The sequence below is a fragment of the Triturus cristatus genome, chromosome 5_1 (assembly GCF_964204655.1).
Source record: "Triturus cristatus chromosome 5_1, aTriCri1.1, whole genome shotgun sequence".
Classification (NCBI taxonomy): domain Eukaryota; kingdom Metazoa; phylum Chordata; class Amphibia; order Caudata; family Salamandridae; genus Triturus; species Triturus cristatus.
Window position 1 is genome coordinate 256,563,072 of NC_140587.1, and position 23,386 is coordinate 256,586,457.

General features: G+C 42.0%; 1 protein-coding gene across 3 annotated transcripts in view; it reads right to left on the reverse strand.

Annotated features, from left to right (window-relative positions):
• The window catches only part of CCN4 (cellular communication network factor 4), a 168,809-nt gene that overhangs the window by 62,666 nt on the left and 82,757 nt on the right, over window positions 1-23,386 (reverse strand). Inside the window, exon 1 of one of the 3 annotated variants that reach the window (XM_085604887.1) lies at window positions 14,814-14,980. The exons of the other annotated variants lie outside the window; for them this stretch is intronic. Within the exon in view, the coding sequence (XP_085461013.1) occupies window positions 14,814-14,891 (78 nt within the window). The 5' untranslated portion in view covers window positions 14,892-14,980. Of the gene's footprint in view, window positions 1-14,813; window positions 14,981-23,386 lie in introns of those variants that run through there. 3 annotated transcript variants of the gene reach the window in all.

The window sequence follows — 23,386 nt, forward strand, 5'->3', positions numbered from 1 at the left end:
GGTTGAGCAGGTGAGATAATTTACACCATCAGCAGTGTCAACTGGGTCTTAAGGATATTAGCAAGTATTTTATTGTCAGAGTTAAGTAATGACAATGGCCGATATTAGGTATAGTGACGTGAATCTTTACAATGGCTTTAATAACAGAGTAATCATCGCTTCCTGTAGAGCTGTTGGAAGGGTTTTCAATGATAAGTCTTCATTGTACATTTTCAGAAGATGCGGCACAAGGCAGTGTTTGTATGTTTTTTAAAAGACCCATGTGAGTCCCTCCAAACTGGGGGCTTTTTACCTATCTAGGGAGACGATGGCTTGAATGTTCTGTTCAATAGAGATTGGTTTGCTCAGGAGTTGTCACTGGACATCCATGATACATACCATTGTGACTTCTTGGATAGATTCATCCCTGCCTGCACGCAAAGTGTACAAATGTGTGTAGCAACAGCAAAGCTCAGTAATGACGTCTCGGTTACCTGTCACTCGGCTCCCATTAGGTAACTGTAGTTCAGGTATACAACCACTGCCCCGCTGGAGGTAGAAGTCTCGCCAGTGTATGGCAGGGATGCTCTCCCTCCCCATTTCGTTGGACCTTCACATACTTCCCCAGAGCTCATGTTCACCCAAGGCTCGATATTCATCCAGTAGTGTTGCGCAATGATGCCCCTGTGGCACGTACCGACATTGAGAGACTGGCAGTATATGTCTCTCAGTTCAGATTTGATACAGGCTAGGCTATTACAAATATCCCGCAGAACTCCAGCATGTTCATAAATGCAGACCCCGCGTATGTACACAGTGTGGCCTGTTGAGTAACTGTGCCTTTATTTAGTTCAAAATATTCCACAATTGAATCCTGGGGCATAAAGTCGAACATCTCGTTCTGTAAGGCGGCACTCTGGAATCTTCCCTGTGCTCCAGGCCACCCCTCCCCCGAAAGGTACCTCTTGTTTCACATCAACGAGCCAAGGTGTGGCATTTGCCGATATATACCAATGAAAGTCCACACATTATGGGGAGCAGAATAAAAGGTGCACTGAGGAGTAGCAGTGCGTTTCATTGATATCCCGAAGGACCTACTGAGACCATGGCATGCCAGTGGAGTCCAGCAGGGGGTCAACTATCATGATAAGGTCACCCCCTAGTAGAATAATGTCACCATTCGTGCACCCCAGTGCAGACGAAAGTTTTTGGAAGAAGTCCTGGTCTGACGTGGCTCTAAATGATAAAGAAACTTAGTCACCAGATGACAGACTAGGATATTTACATAATGTTGTTTGGCTGGGTACAGTCACATACTAAAAAAAAAACTGGCATGCCCTTCCGCACACTCTCTTAGAATAGTGCTGCTAAGAGGACGCATCATGCACTATTGCTACTGAAAGCAATTGAGTTTGTAAGGAGGACGAGTGGGCGAGAATTGATTACATTCACATTTGTGTAGTGCCTGACTAAGTATTACTGTACCCTTTATACCTCTAGAATCCTAATATCTGCCACAAAGGGACCTATGAAGGTGGCCATAGACTAGTAGTCTTGATTTGGTGAGACTACATGCTACAGCTTGTTTTTATTTGTATCTATACACTTTTGCGGTGCTAGGGCTAGACACTGGAGTTTGACAAATATTGAGACGTTTGTTATGAATACTGTTTCTTCTGATGTGTGTTCTTATATCCCTCCATAATGTGGACTTGACTTCAAGCTGGTACCACAGATCAATTCCATACCAGTAAATGCATGGTCTTCCATTTAATTATTTATTATTTACTCACATTTGCTGAGCAGAGTGACAAAACGTATGGTCCTGAAGAATGCCAAGATCCGTTTTGGTCAAACAAGGCAGAAACGGTGCAGAGCTTGAATATCGATGTATAAATATCGATGTACAGAAAAATCGAGGTAAAAATATCGTGGGACAGAAATATCGATGGAAAAAATATCGTGGTCAAGAATATCGATTGTTAGGTAAGTGATATCGATTGCAAAAATATTGAAGTATTAAATATTGTTTACAAAAATATAGTTGTTTAAAATATCAATTTATTAATAATGTTATGTATTTTAATATTTTGTATGAGAATTGTTTGTATTTTTATTCTATGGGGCCGATTCCGATCCGGGTCGGAAGGGCAACGAACGTGATCCGGCCGGAAAAACTACGCGCCGTACGCGTGTTTTCCGCCCGACTCGTACAGCTGTACGAGCGAGAAAGTACGATGCGAGCTACATGAAATTCACCGACCGACTCGTTTCCAGGTCCGAACCGCTCCGTACGTCTCGGTCGTAAGCTAACCGTGGCGTGCAATGGATGCGATTCACGACCGAGCCAGTATGATGCACACGTCGGACAGCCTGTGCGAGCTGGAGTGTCCGGCTCGCAAATCGTCCGGTTGCCTTTGGGGGTCCATGTCGGACCGCTGTCACCCGCAGCTCTACGACTCGGACATAGGGGGAGACCCATGGGTCTCCCCAACACAGGCATGTACGGTGCGGATGGCACCGATGCGTACCCACTGTAGGGGGCGCACTTGTCCGCGACGTACCCATTCAGTCAATGGGAGCCCATGTGCGTGTCGTACGACCATCTCCCATTGACTTCTATGGGAATCCGACCGAACCGAGTCCGACAGCATACGGCCGCATCGTACTCGCTCGTTCGGACTGCAGGACTCCGGCTCGGTTAGAAAAACCCCCGGATCCGGCTCGGTCGGAGTGCTTTCCGACCCGGATCGGAATCGGCCACTAGGTGTTAAAATTTTAGTAATTATTTTTTTATTTGTAAATAGAATTTTGCGTTTTTAGTTCCGTAGATGGGTTGTGTGTTTATAGGGGAATAGGGTGGGATGTAATTTAATTATATGAAATGTATTCAATAATTATTATTTATTCATAATTGTATAATTGTGATGTTATAGAGTTAAATGTGTAAATTAATTTATTAATAATTGTTTGATAATTAGTTGTTAATTAATTTAAATTAACTAATTATCAATTAAAATATGGTAATTGTTTAATTAATTCTAGGTGTGTGTTGTGGTATTTATAGGTACAAATAGTGGGAAGGGTGGGAAGTAATTTCTTTCTTATTGATGAATTATTAAATATTTTTTAAAATAATTTGCATTAATTAATTTATTAATAATTGTTTTATAATTAGTTAATTAATTTAAATTAATGAATTATCAATTAATTATGGTAATTGTTTAATTAATTTTAGGTGTGTGTTGTGGTGTTTATAGGTGTAAATAGTGGGAAGGGTGGGAAGTAATTTATTTTTTCTTGATGAATTATTAAATATTTGTTAATTTATTTGCATTAATAAATTAGTAATTATGAATTGTAATTGTGTAATTAATTTTAGGTGTGTGTTGTGGATATTATAGTGTTAAACAATGTGTAATTTATGAATGTTTATTATATTTTTTAATAATATATTTAAATTTCAATATTAATTATGTTAATAATGGAAATGAAATGTAATAAAAATGTTGATGTTTTTTTTTTTATTGGTGTGGTATCCAGCACTTTCCCTACTGTTGCGCTCACTGGATTGGGAATAGTAATTTTTACCCCTCCGCTATCCAACACTTTCCCTACTGTTGCACTCACTGGAGTGGGAATAATAATTTTTACCCCTCCGCTATACAACACTTTCCCTGCTTTTGCACTCACTGGAGTGGGAATAGTAATTTTTACCCCTCCGCTTTCCAACACTTTCCCTGCTGTCGCACTCACTGGAGTGGGAATAGTGATTTTTACCCCTCCGCTATACAACACTTTACCTGCTGTCGCACTCACTGGAGTGGGAATAGTGATTTTTACCCCTCCACTATCCAACACTTTCCCTGCTTTTGTACTCATTTGAGTGGGAATAGTAATGTTTACCCCTCTGCTATCCAACACTTTCCCTGCTTTTGCACTCACTGGAGTGGGAATAGTAATTTTTACCCCTCTGCTATCCAGCACTTTCCCTGCTGTCGCACTCACTGGAGTGGGAATAGTAATTTTTACCCCTCCGCTATCCAACATTTTCACTACTGTTGTAATTATAGTGTTGCAAAATGTATGTTTTATTTTTTGCAATAGTTTAATGTGTTAATTAATTATAGAATGTTTTATTTTAAATTGTTGATATATGTATATAGTTTATTTTTATATAATTTAAAAAGTTTATAAATTAAATAATGATAATAGTTAATACAATGTATTTAAGTAAATATATGTGTGTACACATTTTTGTGTGTTTATTTTTTTTTAAATTAATTTTATTAATATAGTTAGTTAAAATATATATTAAATGTAATTTATTTTGTTAAAAATATTAATACTATTTAATATATTTTATTTAAGTTATATATATATTTTAAGTCAATATTTTTTACATCCATATTTTTTACTTCGATGTTTTTGATTCAATATTATTGTACTTACCTGTTTAAGTATAGGGAGTCGATATTTTTGTCTTCAATAGTTTTGCATTGATATTTTTGTAAACTATATTTTTTACATCGATATTTGATCCGGCAACCGGCAGAAACATGTTGACCAGACTCTAATAGGGTACATCCATATCCCTATTCTTACTTAGCTGTTTTTAATATATCCACTGGAAACACTAATAAAGGACTGACTTCGTCATCCAGGAGATAGTATTAACGTCACTTTTTGGTTTTTTTGCACTCTGCCCCTCACTCGACCCAACATTTGATGACACAAAACAACTCACGCTCCTCTCCTACGGGAGAGTTGTAGCCCACATTGGGTACCTTGGGGTCCCAGTGTGTAAGAGGGAACCCAATGATGATGCATGTCACCTTAGGATGAGTGAGGGTTCTCGTCTTAACACTTGTGTGCATCTGTCCCCTTACCACCACAGAGAATATTTGATGTATAGCTTAGATACACCATCCGGTTACCTTTTTGGGAGTTTTGATTATATGGAGTGGTACCGTGGATGGTAAGAAAACCTCCTTAGAGAACCTCTATTGTGAGATTTTACAATCTTTTGCTCACTCTTTTGCAGACTGACAACCTTCATAGCTGGAAGTTTCCCGGTTATCTCTGGAGCACTGACAGCTGGATGCCATCTTAAAATGGAATAGTGCTTATGTGATAAGGTAATGACGTTCAAATTTTCAATTTGCTAAAGATTTGGTACTTACCATCATACCGTGATAGCTCTATTGTTTTACTAATTTGATATGCAGAAATTGTGTATATGAATCCCTTTATTTTGGGGGTGAGTTAGAAGACTTTCCTGTTCTACTAGGAATACTGTTTAACACTCTTTTCTGGTTTTGCTGCTCACTTTGAGACTTATAATGATTTCTGATTGTCTTTACATGCAATTATTTACAGGGAGAAATGTGTAAGGTAAAATGTTGGGTTTCCTGAATTTTGGGGTGTTTTGAATATTGAGTATGGTTTTGGCTCTCACAAATGCAAGCATCCTTTTTATGGAATGCAATAAAGTGGCGTATGGAACCAGTTGGCAGTCACCTGCCTACAATTTAGAAAAGCACTGTGGCCAAAATACCTTATTGTTGTTTTGGTGAATTCCATCTTGTCATCACATTCTAATTTTATCAGAATGTGATGACATCAGCCGCGGTCGGTAGTGGGAGTAGCTGCCGGGCGGTGACATGGGGAGGGGGAGGGGAAGGGTGGAGGGTAGTAATCTATGGATTACGGAGGTTTGCAGGTAAGTAAACATATAAATTAATAAAACGAATTTCGTTGCGTGCACTGCATCCCCAAATTCCACTTCAAACACTCAGAGGTAGGATTATGGAAATTATTCATAAAGGACATTTAGGAATCATTAAAAACAAAACAAAAAAGTTAAATCTCATTCTTGGTGACCTGGTATGGACTTGTAGATAGAAAGGTTTGTATGGAAGTGTGATCAGTGCATGCAAAACAGACAAACGTCAAATTACCTTTGTCCTCATTAGTATGTCCGGACAGGCCCTGGAAAGCTTTGGCTATTGATATTTTGGAACCTAGACTTCATCAACAAGGTATTGTCCAAATGTCATTGTATTTTATGACTTGTTTTTGAAGTGATCAGAAGGGAGTATAAATGAGAAAGTGGACTCGAATACTCCAGTGAAATTCCCGGATGACTTCTTCCAGCATGAGTGTATACTCAAATCTTTCTTGAGTGACAATGGCTGCAGGATTTCTTAGTTAGAAACAATATCATGTGGAGACTCACTTTGTTGTATAATACCACTTGTAAGGATGCTGTAGAACGCTGTAATAGAATTTTGAAGAGCAGTATACAGATGGCCATTAAGCGTTGCAGAAGTTGGAGACTGGAATCAAAATAAACTTGTGTGGGCCTATAGTACAATAAATACCTTCTGTGACAGGGTATATTAACCTCCTCAAGGGAAGAGATCTGTTTACTAAAGAGAACCAGGCGTGGATGAAGAACGAGAGACAAGAGCAAGCCAAGTTTCTTTACAAGATGTTAAAGAGAACATTAATAAAACACAGGAGCAGGCTGCTAGGTTATGGAAAATTCTCCAGGTATGCATTGCTAGTATTACTTCATACTCTGCATTTGGAAGAATGTGAAGACTTGTCTCTTCTCACAGCTGTAATTGCTTATGTTGGTCACCCACGTATTCTCTTGCTAGTTACAGAGCTTTGATGCCTATGGTTTAACGCGCTTTACAAATTTACATTTACATTTACAGGAGAAATACAAAAACTATTATGAATGCAAACATGGAGTGAAGAAGGTAAAGCTCTCTATCGGTATTATTGGTAATTGGTATTAGAGTAAGAGATCAAAGGAAGAGAGAGAAAAGTTGGAGCAAGTTTGCAGGACCATTTAAAGTGGTAGGTCTGTTTAAAACCTCAGCGTCAGTGATGGGAAAGTTTGGTATTTTGGTAAGCTTGCGGGATGCCACTTGAACGCTGAGTATGAAGATTTGTTGAGCAAGAATACTATTGGACGGGGACGCATGCATTGGTTGATGGATGTTTTTTCGGAGGAGCCATTGAGAATGAGCATGTGGTTCTCTTTGATGTAGATGCAGGCTCTAGTATTAGATCTGGGGCAGTAGAACGCGCTACTAGGACTGGGCACACCCTACCCACCTCCAAGAGGTTGAAGGATTATATACTGAAGTAGTTTCCCCTCACTGGTTTATCCTGCAAGTAATCTTTTATTAACATTTTATGAGTTAGAGTGTTTTATTCTCTAAGTTATCTATTTTTATCAAATATATTAGAATGTTTCATATAACTCTTTTATTATGTCAGTGTGCATTAGTCATTCATGTGCATTATTCTTCTAGTTGTTGTATTTTGTATGTTGTGTCGGTGACTTCCATCTGCTCACAGCGCTCTGATACCATCAGAATCTGCTGAAATAGATATTCCAAAGGAAGCAGAGGAGGAGGAGAAGCTGTTGAGTATAAACTACCTTCCAGGCTCTGCACAGCTGGGGTTTAAGTAATAAACTACTCACAGATTCAAGCTGTTGTCTGTGCATCCTACTTTACAGTAATGCGGCACGAAGGTGGCAAAAGTGGCATTTTCTTTCTGACTGGGCCACATAATCAGCATCCATGTTCATGCCCGTGAGCTCCCACTCATAGTCCGTAACCTAGAGAGTGGCTGCTACTCAGCCACCGAAAGGCGCCTCACAGGCGAATCACGCTCAATGTAAGCGCTATACAATGCAGCCAAAGTCTCACACTCCACTGGGGACTCGGGTTTGGTGGGAATAATTTTCAGTTTTTGTGAGGCACATCCAGCAGCTTATGGGCAACGGGTAGCTTGGACAGGCGTAAAACAGTAACCGACTATCACCAGCGCACATATACACCAATTCAGTCCAAAAATATAATACACCTGACAGCACAGTCTGCCCATTCACCATCCTTCCCCTTGCCCCACTAGGCTCAGCTAGCCCTTGGCCGACCCATCACCGCTCCTCCTTCAATCTTCCTACAGACATGTCCCTCTGCTGGAAGGCAGTCCACGCACACCTCCCATTGACCCGGCTCTAAATTGTGCCTGAAAGATTTTCAGCAAACACAGCTTGGACTGGAGGATTACAGCACAAATCTTTTCATCTTGAAGTATAAGTTCCTGTGTGAAGTGCTGTAATTCAAGCGACATTTTACATGTGTTCTCTGTTTGCAAAAGCTTGCTTACATTGGAACACGTCCATTCTGGTTTCTGAAATTCTTCAGCGATGTTCCCATAAGCGCACTGGAATACATGCTTGCCTCTGTTTGCATAGAGTCCTGAGCTGAGCATGAAAAGGACAAACATTATCTGTCAGCTCAGCTGCCCGAAAAAAAGTGTTGAAATAAAAGACAGTAAAGATACACATCACGCCCTATGAATGCTTGGACTGAGGCAGCTCCTTTCACTCTCTGCAGCCAATGGACAATTTTCAATTAATCTGCATTGCCACATTCTACAACTATCCTTTGCCACGTATGCATGTTTTTCCGATTTGCAGAAATAAAACACTTTAAAAGTGTTACTACACTTTTCCATTCCATTTTTTTTGTAGCAGATCTCATTAGTCCTGAAAGGTAAAACACCTCTTCTGACATTTCGGGCCCATGTGGAATAGCTTCTTTGGCTACTAAACAAACATATGTGACTGTCCACAAAACAGCTAGCAGCCCAATATCAGACGAGCCTTCCAAATGTACTTTAATCGATCAAGAAGGCTAGTGTGGTTATTTTTCCAGCCAAACTCAGTCTTCTGTCAGAGCCCACCTGGAAACAGACCCCCATAAGGTTCCAGCCTTTGGCCTCTGATTGTCCACTGGCTAATGCTTAGCAATAGGTTTGCATCACAAAATTGACACAAACTTAGTGTAAAGTGGTGGAGTGTGATTTACTATCCAACGCAACCCAGGATTTGCATTGGAAAGTTTTCCAAAGTAACGTAAAGTTGTACTGTGTGCTACTTAGTGCAATAGTGGGTCAAGGGAGCCTTCCAAGGCTGGTTCATGGGTGTTCCCATGCAACTAATCATGACATTTTATGCAAATCCGTATCTACTAACATTCAAAGACAGGGATTTACACTAAACCTTACTTATCTTTATACATAAAATGTGGCTTCTCATAGATCCCAGCCCTCATTTATGAGGCCGCTTGCACCACCAGAACGTCACTTTTTGTGTCCTTCCGTGGTGCAGGAGCCTGCTCCACATTTATGAGGCAGCGTGAAGCCACTTTTTTTGCCTTAATGCTGCCTCATAAATATATTCCCTGTAACGCAGTTTTCTGCATTAAAGGGGCATGCAATGGGTGTTGCTGGGGGCGATCCCAGCAACATCCATGGCTTTTTGAGACTGCCCCAGATTTAAGAGAAATTGTAATCCTCAGGCAGCACCAAAAATGTATGCCACCCAAGGGGAGGCGCAAGGGAGGCACAACGGAGAGAAAAAATCTTTATTTCTCCTAGTTTTTTCTTATTCTATGTGTGCTGCATTCTGACGCACACATAGAAGGAGGAAAATGCCTCTAGTGATTGTGTTTGTGCAGGAAGGGTTCCCTTCCTGCACAAAAATAATCATCCCTGCAACACAGGCACTCTTACGCCATGGTGCAAAGGCGCCTGCATTGGCACACGGCAGCCCATTGTGTGCCGGTGCTGGGGAAAAGGACAGGAATGCGTTGTATCTGATAGACATGGCGCATTCCTGCCCGTTTCCTTTGCCACAGGGCAGCACAGCAGGAAGGCCTGCAGCGCTGTCCTATGGCAGAAACTCATAAATGAGGCCCTACATGTTTACTTAGCTATATACCTATAATGAGAGGCGGTTTACTTATCTACCTATGCAGAATGTGAACCTCTCAGAGATACTCCGTCGTCTTATCTCTATACATAGATTGTGCACCTCTCAGAGTGTGATTACTTCTCTACATACATAGAATTTGCACCGCTCAGAGAGTGTGTTTACTTATCCACATACATAGATGTGCACCTCTCAGAGAGTGTGTGTTTAATTATCCATATACATAGAATGAGCCCCTCTCCGACAGAATTTATACTTATCTATATGTGTAGAATGTGCACCTCTTAGAGAGTGTGTACTTACTCATCTATCTGTGTAGAATGTGCACCTCTCAGAGTGCATTTACTTATCTACATATGCAGAATCTGCACCTCTCAAAGAGACTATGGGGCATATGCATCAACATTAGCATTTGCGATTCCTTATTAGCGAAAAATAAGGATTCGCTAATAAGGAATAGCAAAAGGCTATGCATGTAGGAATCGCTATTCAAATAGCGATTCCTTAACTTTCCTTAATTGCTACTAGCAAATAGCGAGTAGCAATTAAGGAATGCCGCCCCAATCATTCCTATGGGCCTCCAGGCCCATAGGAATGAATCGGAGATTGCATGAGCAAATAGCGAGTACCAGTAGGTTCTCGCTAATTGCTCATGCAATTTCAAGGGTGCAAGGGTGTCAAAATGACACCCTATAGCACCCCTGAAAATGATATGTGCACATATGTTGCACACACACATGCTCGAAGGGCATGTGTGTGCGCAACATGAAACTTTGAAAAATGCACAAAAGTGCATTTTTCAAAGTTTTTGCAAATTACCATGCTGTTCATCTTCATGGTAATTTGCTCCCCCTATTAGCGAAATCGCTATTTTTTTAACTTTGATGCATTGCATTTAAGGAATCTCACTTTGGGATTCCTTAAATGCAATCGCTATTTAAGGAATCGGTATTTAAGGAATCCCTATTTAAGGAATCCCTATTTAAGGAATCGGTATTTAAGGAATCCCTATTTAAAGAATCGCTATTTAAGGATTCCTTAAATAGCGATTTCTGCTTTTGGGTTGATGCATTGGGATTGGGTATTTTTAACTTAATACCGGGAGCTATTAGCGAATCGGTATTTTACCGACTGGATTTTGGGTTGATGCATGAGGCTGAAAGTTATCTCATCTCTATACATAGAATTTGCATCTCTCAGAGTGTCTTTACTTATCTACATACATAGAATGTGCACCTTTCAGAGAGTGCATTTCTTTATCTACATACGCAGATTTGCATCTTTCCAAGAGGGTACGTTTACTTACCTATATACGCAGAATGAGCACCTCTCAGAGAGTGTGTTTACTTTTCCATATACATAGAATGTGCACTTCTCAGAGAGTGAGTATACTTATCTACAAGTGCAAAATCTGCACCTCTCAGAGAGACTGCGTTATCGTATCTCTATAGATAGAATGAGCACCTCACAGAGAGTGTTTTTACTTATCTACATACATAGAATATCCACCTTTAAAAGGTGTGTTTACTTATCTACATATGTAGATGTGCACCTCTCAGAGAGTGTGTTTACTTATCTACATGTGTAAAGTCAGCACCTGTGAGAGAGACTGCATTATCTTATCTCTATACAAATCTATACACAGAATGTGCTCCTATCAGAGAGTGTGTTTACTTATCTACAGATATAGAATTTGAACCTCTCAGAGAGTGTGTTTACTTATCAACAGACATAGAATGTGCACCTTACAGAAAGTGCATTTATTTATTTACATACGTAGAATGTCCACCTTTCAGAGTTTATATCCTTTACATCCTTCATGTACAAAATACTATGGCTAGACAAGTTTAAAAGCGGTTCCTACTTTGTGTGTTTGCTGCACAGTGCAGCAGTCATGCAAAATAGGAAAAGAAAGGAGAAATTAAAGCATTTCTCCTTTTAACGCCTGCTTGTCAGCAGTAATAATTTTTGGCACTAGACCTTGCCTACTAATGTTAGTAGATAAGGTTTATCATCAAAAAGCATGGGTGAGTGCATGGGAACCCTCATGTAATGCCACTTAATGCAAAGTAATACAAAGCAGCGTTTCGTGCTGCTTTGTATTACTTTTCCGTACAAACCAATGCTAATACCAATTAGAATTGGTTTGTTAATACCCAAATAGGTTTAGGGTCTGGTTAGCATTATAAACGTAATGCTAACCTGACGATAAACCTTTGTGAATCTGGGCCCAAGTGTAGAAATGTGGCTAAGTGAACTGCCTTCTGATTTTCCAGTGGTGGGATACTGGTGGCCTGTGGAATGTGGTTGGGCAATGAGACCACGAGCAGGAGCTGGCAGGCTCCCCATTACCAACAACATCTACACTGGGAGGTTAAAAACTTGAGAAGGGGTTTCACTAATGTGCCCACAGAAAAAACAACCAATACTGGGCTCTGACAGTCACAATTAGTCATTCTCCTCCAGTGTCCTGGGCTGTGTTGCTATTGCACTCAAACTGAGCAACCAGGATACACTTTTAGTGATTGACTCATAGGGCAGGAAGGCAGAGCAGTGCAAGACATACGCGGGAGGGAGGGGGTAGCAACTGTGAGATCCACAAAGAGCAAAACAAGACCAAAAATCACTGTATAGCTGGTGCTTTAACTGTTTTTTAAGGAGTACTTGGACCAATTCTGCCCTCTTCTATTCTTTATTAACACATCACAGGTTTATATGTTAATCCTCACACTCCACTTTAGACTACCTTGGGTGCAACCTTACAAGGGAGTAGCTAGAAAATTAAAATACTCCCCACTTTGAACCAAAGCTCTTATGGCACTGAGCAAGCGAAGCAAGTCATCCCGACCCTTTTCAGGAGAACTTGCCGGTCTCTTCCATTCAAGCATCTATCCAGTCATCTTTTCATCCTTCCATCCACCCACTGCTAGCAACCATTTTACCTTTATATTCTGTCATCCACTCAGTCTTTCATCCACCATCCAGTCTGTCAACATTGCATCCATCCGTATCCAAACCTATCAATTTATCTTCAGACTTATCCATTAAACATATCCATCCTTTCACTCAATCATCCATCCTTTCACTTATCCATCCCCTTTGTCTTTCATCCAGCCACCCATCCATCCTTTCTGTCATCCGTCCATCCTTTCACTCCATCCATCCACCCTTTCAGTGATCCGTCCATCCTTCTACCCATCCATCTATCCATCCATTTACCCTTTCACTCATCCATCCATCCTTTCCCTCACTCACTCGCTCATCCATCCACTCTTTCATTCATCCATCCACTTTTTCACTCATCCTTTCACTCATCCATCCACCCTTTCACTAACTCATCCATCCATTCACCCTGCCCTCTTCCTTTCATCCACCCTTCCATCCAGCCAGCCATCCATCTACCCTCCCTTTCACTCATCCAACTATTATCTATCCACCCTTTAACTCAGTGCATCGATCCATCCATCCGTTTACCATTTCACTCATCAAGCCATTCTTTCACTCACTCATACATCCATCCTTTCTCTAATCATCCACCCATTTACCCTTGCAATCACTGATCCATCCACTTATCAATCCATCCATCCTCCCTCCCTTTCACTCAACCATCCTTTCTCTCATTCATCCACCTTTTCACATATGCATCCATCTGTCCATCCATTTACCCTTTCACACATCCATCCATCCTTTCACTCACTCATCCATTCACCATTTCACTCATCCACCCGTCCACCCTCTCATCCAGCCATCAATCTATCCTCCCCTTCACTCATTCATTATTTCACTCATCCCTCTTTACATCCATCCTTTCACTCATCCATCAATCCATTGTTTCACTCATAGATACATTCACCCTTTTGACACACCCATCTATGCAGCCTTCCACTCCATCCATCAATTTGCCCTTTCACTCATCATCTATCATTTCACTCTCTCATCCATCAAGCCTTTCTCTCATCATCTATCCACCATTTCCCACATCCATCCATTCATCCTTCCTCCCTCCCTTTCACTCATCCTTCCTTACATCCATCCTTTCACTCATGCATCTATCCATCCATCCCTTTACTCGCCCACCCATCCACAATTTTACTGACACATCCATGCATCCATCCAACCACCATCCATTTACCCTTTCACTCATCATCCATCCTTTCACTCACTCATCCATCCATCCTCTCATCATCCCTCCATCCACCCTTTCACACATCAATTTATCCACCCATCCATCCATCCTTCCTCCCTTTCACTCATCCATCCTTCTATCCTTTCACTCATTCATCCATGTGTTTATCCATCCACCACCTGCACTAACCCACCCATCCACCATTTCACTCACTCACACATCCATCCATCCATCCACTCACCTTTCCACCCTTTCAAGTTACTCATGAGCCCTTTTCTGCTGAGTTGCAGGCAGAAGAGGCCGATCAAAACCCCCACCCTCCTTGTAGCTACTAAAGCTGGGGTTGACAACGCCCCTGCACCCTTATGCCCAATACAATGTTATATTTGTCCGTTTCAGACGTGTACTGAAAGCAATTAAATCTAAACACCTTAGAGAGAATAAAAACAATTTCCCAGCTTTTCTACTAGAATTTGTGTATCCTTGTAATAGCCCTTCTATTTCAGACAATACTTATATCTCTTACTATATGGTTGATAATGCAAGCAGCATGTACTGCTTGGCAGCCTTTATGTCTGCGTGGCTACCTTTCTCCGACGAGGCTGGCTCGAAATCATATCGCAAATCCAGCCTTTTCGATTTTTTTGATGTTTCCTTTAATTATTAACCCCAGACTTTACAAATAAAGTTGAATACAAATAAAAGTATCTCAGTTCAATGTGTCCAATGTGTTTTAGTATGTGCATGCATGTGACTGTGTATCCGCGTGTTCTGAGGGGTAAATCTCAGTAGTGCAGCAGGAGCAGTAGCACCGGTCACTGGGGCTCACGGCTGGCTAATGCACGGTTACCTGTTATGCATTGTTTATAAGTTTGCCTACGTGGCAATGTTGTTTCTCCTCACCTGGGGACAGCACACCTCATGATTGCTTGGCGCGAACTGTAAATGGATGTAGAAAGCTTGAAAGCTACCGTTTCCCATCCTCTGGGCTGTTCACTCACTGCTGTTTAAGAGATCACGAGCGCGAGGCCAGTGAAAATAACACTGCAACCAGGAGGACAATGTATCCCAGGCAGACCCTCATCAGACTGTTCACACAGTGGCCACCAATCAAGGCACAGTACCGCGGAGCCTGTCACGGCGCCAGATGGCGCGGAGCCCCGGCATCCGTCCAAGTTGGCGCGAGCGCAACTTGGATGCAAGTGCTACAGAAAAGAAAAAAAAAAGCTAAACGAGGAAGCCTTCTTTGAGAAGTATTTTCAAGGCCATTCATTGTGCATAGTTTAGAAAACATGTTCTAAAGACGCGAGTCTAATGTCTACAAACTCATTCGTCGAATACTGTTACCATAAAAGACCAAAATCAGTAACAACAAACCACGTGCAACCATAATACTTGCAAGTGTTAGACAAACAATATATCACTCAAAAAGCTGGCCCAGGACAAAACTGTTACAAGATTTCTGGTATTTGAAGTTTAAATTACCCAATGACAAACTAAGAGCATGTACCGTCTTCGTCCATCCAGCCTTTCACTCACTCACCTCCCCACCCTTACAAGGAATTCTGGTAGTTGAAGTTCTAAATCACCCAATGTGCTGCTACACCTAAATGAGTAACAGTTGTCACCAAGGCATGGAAGGAGAATGCACCAGGAATCGCATGTCTTTTTGACATATTTTATTGCCCAAAGAAACCTTCTTCTTATTGTGTTAATATCTTTCAACAGCTTTGGAGGCCATTGCGTAGAGCTTGAGTCTCTCATTTCAGGTGTTAGGCAATTCTTTTATGATAATGCCTACTGTAGCCATCCCTACTACTATATTATTAAGAAACAACACAAGGATTATTAATAAAAACGAAGTTAACTATACAATGTTTAAGTAGGCTGCATTCCTCAAATATCTATTCTTTTTTAACTCTAGTATGCTAATTTCAATTAATAATTCTTTAACACAATCACAAAATATGCACATTGTTAGTCTAGTTCTGAGCAATTACTGCTAGGTGTAATTAATGTCATTAATTAAAAAAAATAAACACTCAAAAACCTCCACTCGAGCAAATGCTATGCTGTGCTATGGGATTTATAGAGTGTATGGCGACCTGTAGGCATCCCAGCGCTAGTTAAGAAAGAGCTACTCCACTAAAGTCAGAGACGGCACCAGAATGGTCGAATCTTAAAAAGCAGGGTCTTACGTTGTTTTCGAAAGCACAAATCATTGTCCATAGATCGGATGGGCAAAGAGAGGGAATTCCAAAGTTAGGCCGCATTGAGGCAAAAAGACTGTCCTCCACTTTTGTGCCAGATGGGAGTTGCTGGATCTAAGTAACCTTTTAGGGATAAGATTTTTCATAAATGAAAGGTAGGAAGATATGGGTAATGGCTTGCCAGCAGAATAACCTTTTCTGACACTAGAAACCAGAAGAGTAGTTTGCAAAGAACAGTGTATAGGATTGTATTAATTAAGTTTAAGTCAGAGCCGAGTCAAATAAGTTGCCATTGATTGGCAGGGAGGAGAACAAAGAAGGACAATGCATCAGATAGAGGAGGGACATAGTAAAAAGGAAGAGCGTCTGAGAGATAGTGGCAGAGAGCAAGAAAGGAGAGAGAGAGAAAGAAAAAACTGGAAGGAGACATAGAAAGCAAGAGAGAGACTTGGAGTAACAGCGTCATAAAGAGGAAAAGTGGGAGTGGAGAAGATATAAAGAAGTGATACAAACAGAGACAAAGAGATAACAACTGAAACACAGAGAGAAAGTGAGAGAGAATGAAGGAGTGATAGAATGAGTGAGTGAGACAGTAAGTGAGGGGTTGCCTGACAGAGTGAGTGAATGTGTGAGAGTGAGTGAGTGAGAGTGATCGAAATTGAAACTGAGGTAGAGTGGGTGAATGTGTGAGTGAGAGCACAAGAGAGAGTGATTGATGTGTGAGTGAGAGTGAGTGACTGATCTAAAAGTGGATTGAATGAGAGTGATGAGGTGAGTGAGAGAGTGAATGAGCAAGAGAAAGTGGGTGAAAGTGAACGAGTGAGTGAGAGTCAAAGTGAATGAGAGAGCAATTGAGAAAGAGTGAGGTAAATGGAAACAGTGAATGAGAGAGGTGAATGAGTGAGTGTGTGTGAATAAAGAAGTAAACATGTTGCAATGATCGTAGTAATGCATCCTAGAAAGCATATGCTTTTTTGTTGGCTTGGCTGGAGTAGGGTGTTAGATTCAAGCCACACCCCATGGCTTCGATCTGTCTCAACTGCTTGGTACGAAAGAAAATTTGTATTCAAAGCTGATCATGCTGCTCTCCCTAATATTTTCCCAGTTTTTAGGTCTCGGCTGCGAAGGCTGCGCTTGCGCAGTCTCGCTCCGAGATTTAATGACTTGGAGAAGAGGGGCTTGAACCCGCCCCTCTTCTCATTGGAGAAGAGGTCAGTCATTCAGATTAGGCCCCGTCCTTTTCGGATCGGGGGGGCGTGTTTTTTGCAAGAAGTCACAAGGAGGAGACAACAGCAAAACACGCCCCCGAATCCGAAAATGCCGCTGCCTTTCTCCGAGGCATTTCTGCTCTGCCTCGGAGAAAGGCAGTCGTGTGCTCGTCCGCTCCCCCTGTGTCCGGTGGCCAAATGTTACAGGTATGAAAGGGCTACGCGCGCCATCGTTGAAAGTAAGTAAGCACACGGAAGACAATGCGACACTACGAGTGCTTTTCATTGTCGTGCGTCTGCACTACTCAACACTGGTGCAATATTTTCGACGGGAAATAACTGTAATCGCTCAGCAGCAAGCAGATAAGATACTCCATGGTAGTAGGTACATGTATTCTGAAGCAGGGCTGAACAAGTATGTATTTTTCTAACTGGTCGGTAACTTAGATTAAGAAGCTATGACCTATCGATTAAATAGCATTATACATCTACTTGTTAAGGTGACCACCTATCCGCTACTTACACGGACCGTGAGTGAATTCAGTCTAACATCCGTCGTCCGTTGTTTATGTTTAACGGATGTCACTTGTCCATAACTTTAGAACTTCCGGGTCGCGCAGTCACACAGCTCCCAGACTCTGAGTCTGCTAAAGTGTAAGGATGCCTTCACCCTATCACGGTGCGTCGGCTAGTATCCCGAGTACTGATTTGCCGTGAAGCCTGCATGTGTCTCCGCTCCGATCCGCCCCCGACAGTCGACGGCTACCGCCCACTTTGGAACGGTGCGTTTATGCTAGTCTGGGACTGAAGTATTCCAAGGAGAGTTAGTCAAACTGTTCGGGGAACTACGCTGTTCTGTCTGGGAATGTTGCGGCTGCCTGCCCTGAATGGGACAGAGGGACTGAAAAGTGGGACAACCAGAAGTCCCAGATCAGCCTGGGCAGTTCCTTTTTCAATTAAGAACTGTCCCCGTTTCGTGACACATTCTAATACATTGAGGAGGGTCGGGTTGTGCTCGCTCACGTTTTGCAGCTGTCTCATTAAACCAGTGACGCCCCTTCAAAGTTGTAATAACTGTTGCCTTCTGCGATGCATCGCATCCTCCATGCAAACGTTTTGATGGGGAGTGAATAGTCTTCGGATGATCCCATCGAGTGGGAGCATTTTTCATGCCCGCCCCAAACTTGACGTTTCATGTCACCACGCTAGCCATTCGATGTTGACCAGTCGACGCTCACCAAGTTGCCAGGCAACGGCGCGCGTCCCTGGTAACAGGGAATTTGGGGAGATGGTACACTTGCAGCCACACAAGCGACAAGTGTTCATCTGGCTGTAGGACGCGTCCCTTATCACCACGTGCAATTAACAGCAGACGAATCCTGTGTGCAGAACATCACCCTAAGCAAGCGCAAATGTATCTGCGAGATCTGCACCTGCGGGTAAGAGGCGGTCAGGAACGATGGCAAGCAACAGGATAGATGCACTCTTACTTATCTCCGACTTACTCTCGATTTCCTACTAGCCAGCACCTTGCAAGTCGCTATTTGCCAAAGTTTAGGCAGTGTGAGGCTCCCGCGTGAAAATAACGGCGCCCAACCCACCGCCCACCTTAACAAGCATTTACAATGCAACGGTCTCGGCATTGTTAAAGTTAGAGCTATTGGCATTGCTCATGACAATGTCGTTTCTTTAAATGTTTTAAAAACAAATACATAAACAAAAATAATGTCATGAGCAATGCCAATAGCTCTAACTTTACCAATGCCGAGACCATTGCATTGTAAATGCTTGTTATTTTTGTGTTGTGGCTGCAGGTGGTAGGCACTAGAACTCCTTTTTGGGGGCGAGGATTTATTTTTCTTCATCAGTATTTTTAACTCAGATAGAGAAAGACAGAAAAGGGATGCGATGGAGGAAGAGAAAGATAGGAAAACAATGAGAACATGAAAAAGAAAGCAAGAGTGAGATAAAGGGATAAGAAGTCTGCCATTGCAGAAGAAAGTGAAATGAGGCGGAATGAAAACGTGGCAACCATGGTACTCTGCAACGCTGGCATTCAAGAGCATTGCCGGAGTCTCCCAGGAAAAATTATTTGTGCTTCTGCTCTTATTTAGTTTATTTCTTTTTTTAATTAACAAAAGGCTGTTTGACAAATTTGGAGAGGCTAGCAGTCACACAGGCGAATTTCCTGTTTGTCCTGTGTGGTTCCATGAGATTAGCTCATGGTAGTTGTGAAGTGGGTGAGTCATGATTAGTGGCTCTTTCTGACCATAGCAAGAGAAGGGTCACAAAAGTGAACAGCACTTCGAAATGGATATAGTTAGAACTGATAAGCAGTGGAATGAATTGTGGGTTTTCAAGTCTGCACAGGGGGTGGAGAACCTGAAAAGAAGCTATCCCAAGTTATTTAGAAGCAACAGTTGGACTGACCCACAGGGCAATCAGGCAGTGCCCGATGGGCTGGTCTGACAGGTCAGTGTGTGGGCTGTATATGTGGCAGTTTGTGAGCTTGTTTTATGATCTTCTGGGCTGGTTTTTACTGTTGATTTCCCTGGTATTAAAATAAGCATTGCCTGCAGCAAGCTCAAATTCATGTAGTCTTCCATTCCTTGCAACAAACTTACATATTGTGTATTTACAAGTTCAAAATCGCCCCAATTTGCAAACCTAGGCCCCTTAGATGTCTAACTCACTAATGGAGGCCACTTTTATTTTGGTGACTGGACCACTTTTCTGCCACAGTCCGACCCTGTTTCTAACAGCTGTAGGTTCTGTATTAATGGCATAAGGTATCTGAACAATCGAGTACTTCTAGACTGATTACTCTGATTTTAGCATGTTGGTCATTTTTGCTGGAATATTGAAACAGTGGTGATCTGGGGGTACATATAGAAATTTGATTACTAGGGGGTAGGTACATCAAAATTGGGAAAAACTAGTAGTAAGGTGCATGCCACCAATATTGCCAACCTACAAACACAAGTGTTCAATTACCTTTGGGTCCGTGTGCTGTAATCAGGCGAGACAAATTAGGAAACGCACAATGAGCAATAGTTGTGAAAGAGAATCAGCTCTGTCTATAGGAGAAGATGTATTAGGGGATAACCCTGCCTTACTCCAGAATTGTGTGAAGTCTGTCAGAGTCCTAGGAACGGCATAAGCAAGGTCTCAGCACTGCGTCTGGTGCTATCGAGAGCCGGAAGCAGAAATCCTGTTTCGGCGGGAGCAGAGGTCTCCTGCGCTCTGGTCAGACGGCATTGTTCGATGAGCGTGTATGGCAGTTTTAAGGCTAAGATGCACCCGGTCATGGACTAATAGACTGGAAATGCGATCTTGGTTAGTGCATGGTTGGGGTGCGAAGCAATGGTAACCATTGGACTTGGCAGGGCCTGTTTACCTGTACAGTACATCTCACAGCACCAATGGCTTTGGTTACACATTTATGGAGCAGAGAGCATCTCTATTCATTGCTGGCACAACATAGCTGGATACCAACTTTACTACTCTGCTTGGATTAGAACTGGTAGTGTAGTATGCCAGAAGTGGTTTGGACCCAGCCATATACAAATCAGTCTTGACCATGCTCCTCATGGGTACAGTCCAGTCCAGCCAGAACTGGATAGCTGGTCCTCCCTGGACTGGAAACAGGCATTCTGGGACCAGTTTCAGGGTATCACCTGTCATCAGCCAGGCTAGCTTGAATCAAGTGACACAGTGAGCACAGGACCCATGTCTGGGCATACCCTTCCCACGGCAACTATTATCAAATATTCAACCCCAGTCACATATCTGGGTTAAATCCATCCTTTTCTTGCTCATCATGCCAGCCCAGTTTGGACCCAGCCATATGCAAATCAGCCTTGACCCTGCTCCCCACGGGAACAGTCCAGCCCGAACGCCCAAACCAGGTCCTCCCTGGACATGAAGCAAGCTTCCTGGGATCAGTGTCAGGGTATCACCCCTCATCAGCCAAGCTATCTTGAATCAATGGAGTCATAGCTTGTTGCACTATCTGCTGAAGAAGGCATGCCTGAATAACAAAGATTGATGTATAAGTAACTGTGACTTACTTTTTTCATACTCCTGGTGTACTCATGGTTTTCAACAGTAAATCCAGTACTCCTGGCTATCTCTTGGCATACAACTAAAATTCAGAAGTACTACAAGATCAAAATCTTTGTGCATCAGACCCGCAGTCCCCCAGTTGTGGAACTTCATCTTGTTTGCATGGTCGACTAATTCTGCACCGAGGGAAGTGCTGTAAGAGGGTACACCAAGCAAGAAGAATAGCTACAATCCTAAGGTTGCTGATCATAACCAATGCATTAACTGGACCATTAAGTAAGACCCTTACATTATTCAACTTGTTAGAAAAAAGGCCTCACCAAAATGGAATTGCTAAGCGAATGTACAAGCAAAATGACTTTATGAACTGGTGAGCCATGTTATTCTGTTTTAATGAATGTGATTAAATATTTTCACGAAGTAAGAGAGTTAAGTTGTCTTTTGTCCTTCCTCTACTCCAGCTTTAAAGCCCAAACTAGTGAGACTAGTGAGATCAAGCCAGAATATGCGAGGCTCTGCAGACGGACAATCTGACCATGTGCAGAAAACCCCCTGACAAGTAAATTGAACAATATATAGTGGAAAAGTAGAAGTAGTGAGGGCCTGAAGAGTAGTTAGTTAGATACCTTGATAAGGACCCATAGAGACATGCTTCATCATACAGGCAAATGAATTGTAGGTGCAAGTGTTTCTTGCAGTATAGCATCATGGTGCGACTTATTGCCCTCAACCCATCAGAAAGGACATAACCCATCACATATGCTGTCCAGTAATCTCTGACTAGCCAATGAACCAGACAACAAGCCAGTTAATAATCTAAATATTCTCATTGTAATGTTTATTTAATTTCTTGTTTGGTAGATCTGAAATATTAAGCATTTTTACTTATTATTTAATGCATTCACGAGATTAAGGTCCTTTTTATTGCTTTCAAGTAGGTGACATTGTGAGTGGCTACAAGTATTGTTGGATACTCGTTCCATCTTTATCATTTTTAATGCTCCACTATATTCAAAGGCAATACGGGTGACCCGCAAAGGCTCCCCAAACCAACTTACCTTTCTCTGCTCCACATGTTCAGAGTTAATGAACTCTCCTTCCATAATGTGCACTGTCTCAGTTTGCCACACACTGGTGATACATAGCAGGAGAGCATTGTGTGTTTCCAAACCAGGACATAGAAGGTACATACCACCCTGTGTGCATTTACACAAGAGCCTCAGGCTGGCATATGACTTGTTGGGCTAAGTGGAGTGGGTACCTGGAATGCGTGGGTACAGGTGGAAAGAAGCGGTCAGAATTTAATTCATGAGGTTCCTCCTTGCGGCTGTTTGATTGACACCATGAGAGAAGTATAGATGACATCTACTGTAGTTATTTTACACTCACAGTATATCAAGGGAGATTGACATCTGTGGTTGTCAAGTCATTCACTTGTTCTCACATTATATATCCTGGCACCAGCAGCTAGCCATGATCCAACACTAACTACTAAATCAGTCTTCATCCCCTCTGTCCCCTCCTCCTAGCCAGCAAACCCCACTCCTTCACTCAGTGCAACCAGACATCTTACTAACACCACCAAGAGGCAACACAACCACCAAAACCTGCAAAAATATCCAGTTCACCTGTATTCATCTGGTGAACTTTCATTCAAAAACGGCGTTGCGACACCCATATTACTATGTAAAACAGCATAAATGGACAAGTAAATATAACTAATTACATAAATATATGATCTGCACCCAGAAATGTTTCTTCTCCTTCAACAAACCTTTCAAATTCAATCTCCTCAATTTCTAATTTTTTCAGTCAAGAAAATCTCAAAACCTCAGACAAAATCTCAAAATCACGTGCCCGTGATACTTGCCAGTCTGTACAATTATAGTTATGAAGATACTAGCTCCCACTCAAACAGATGCAGATCCCTCCAAACGAGTTTTAAATGATCTACATAGATTAGGAATCATTGATTGGTCTATCAACTTGGGGG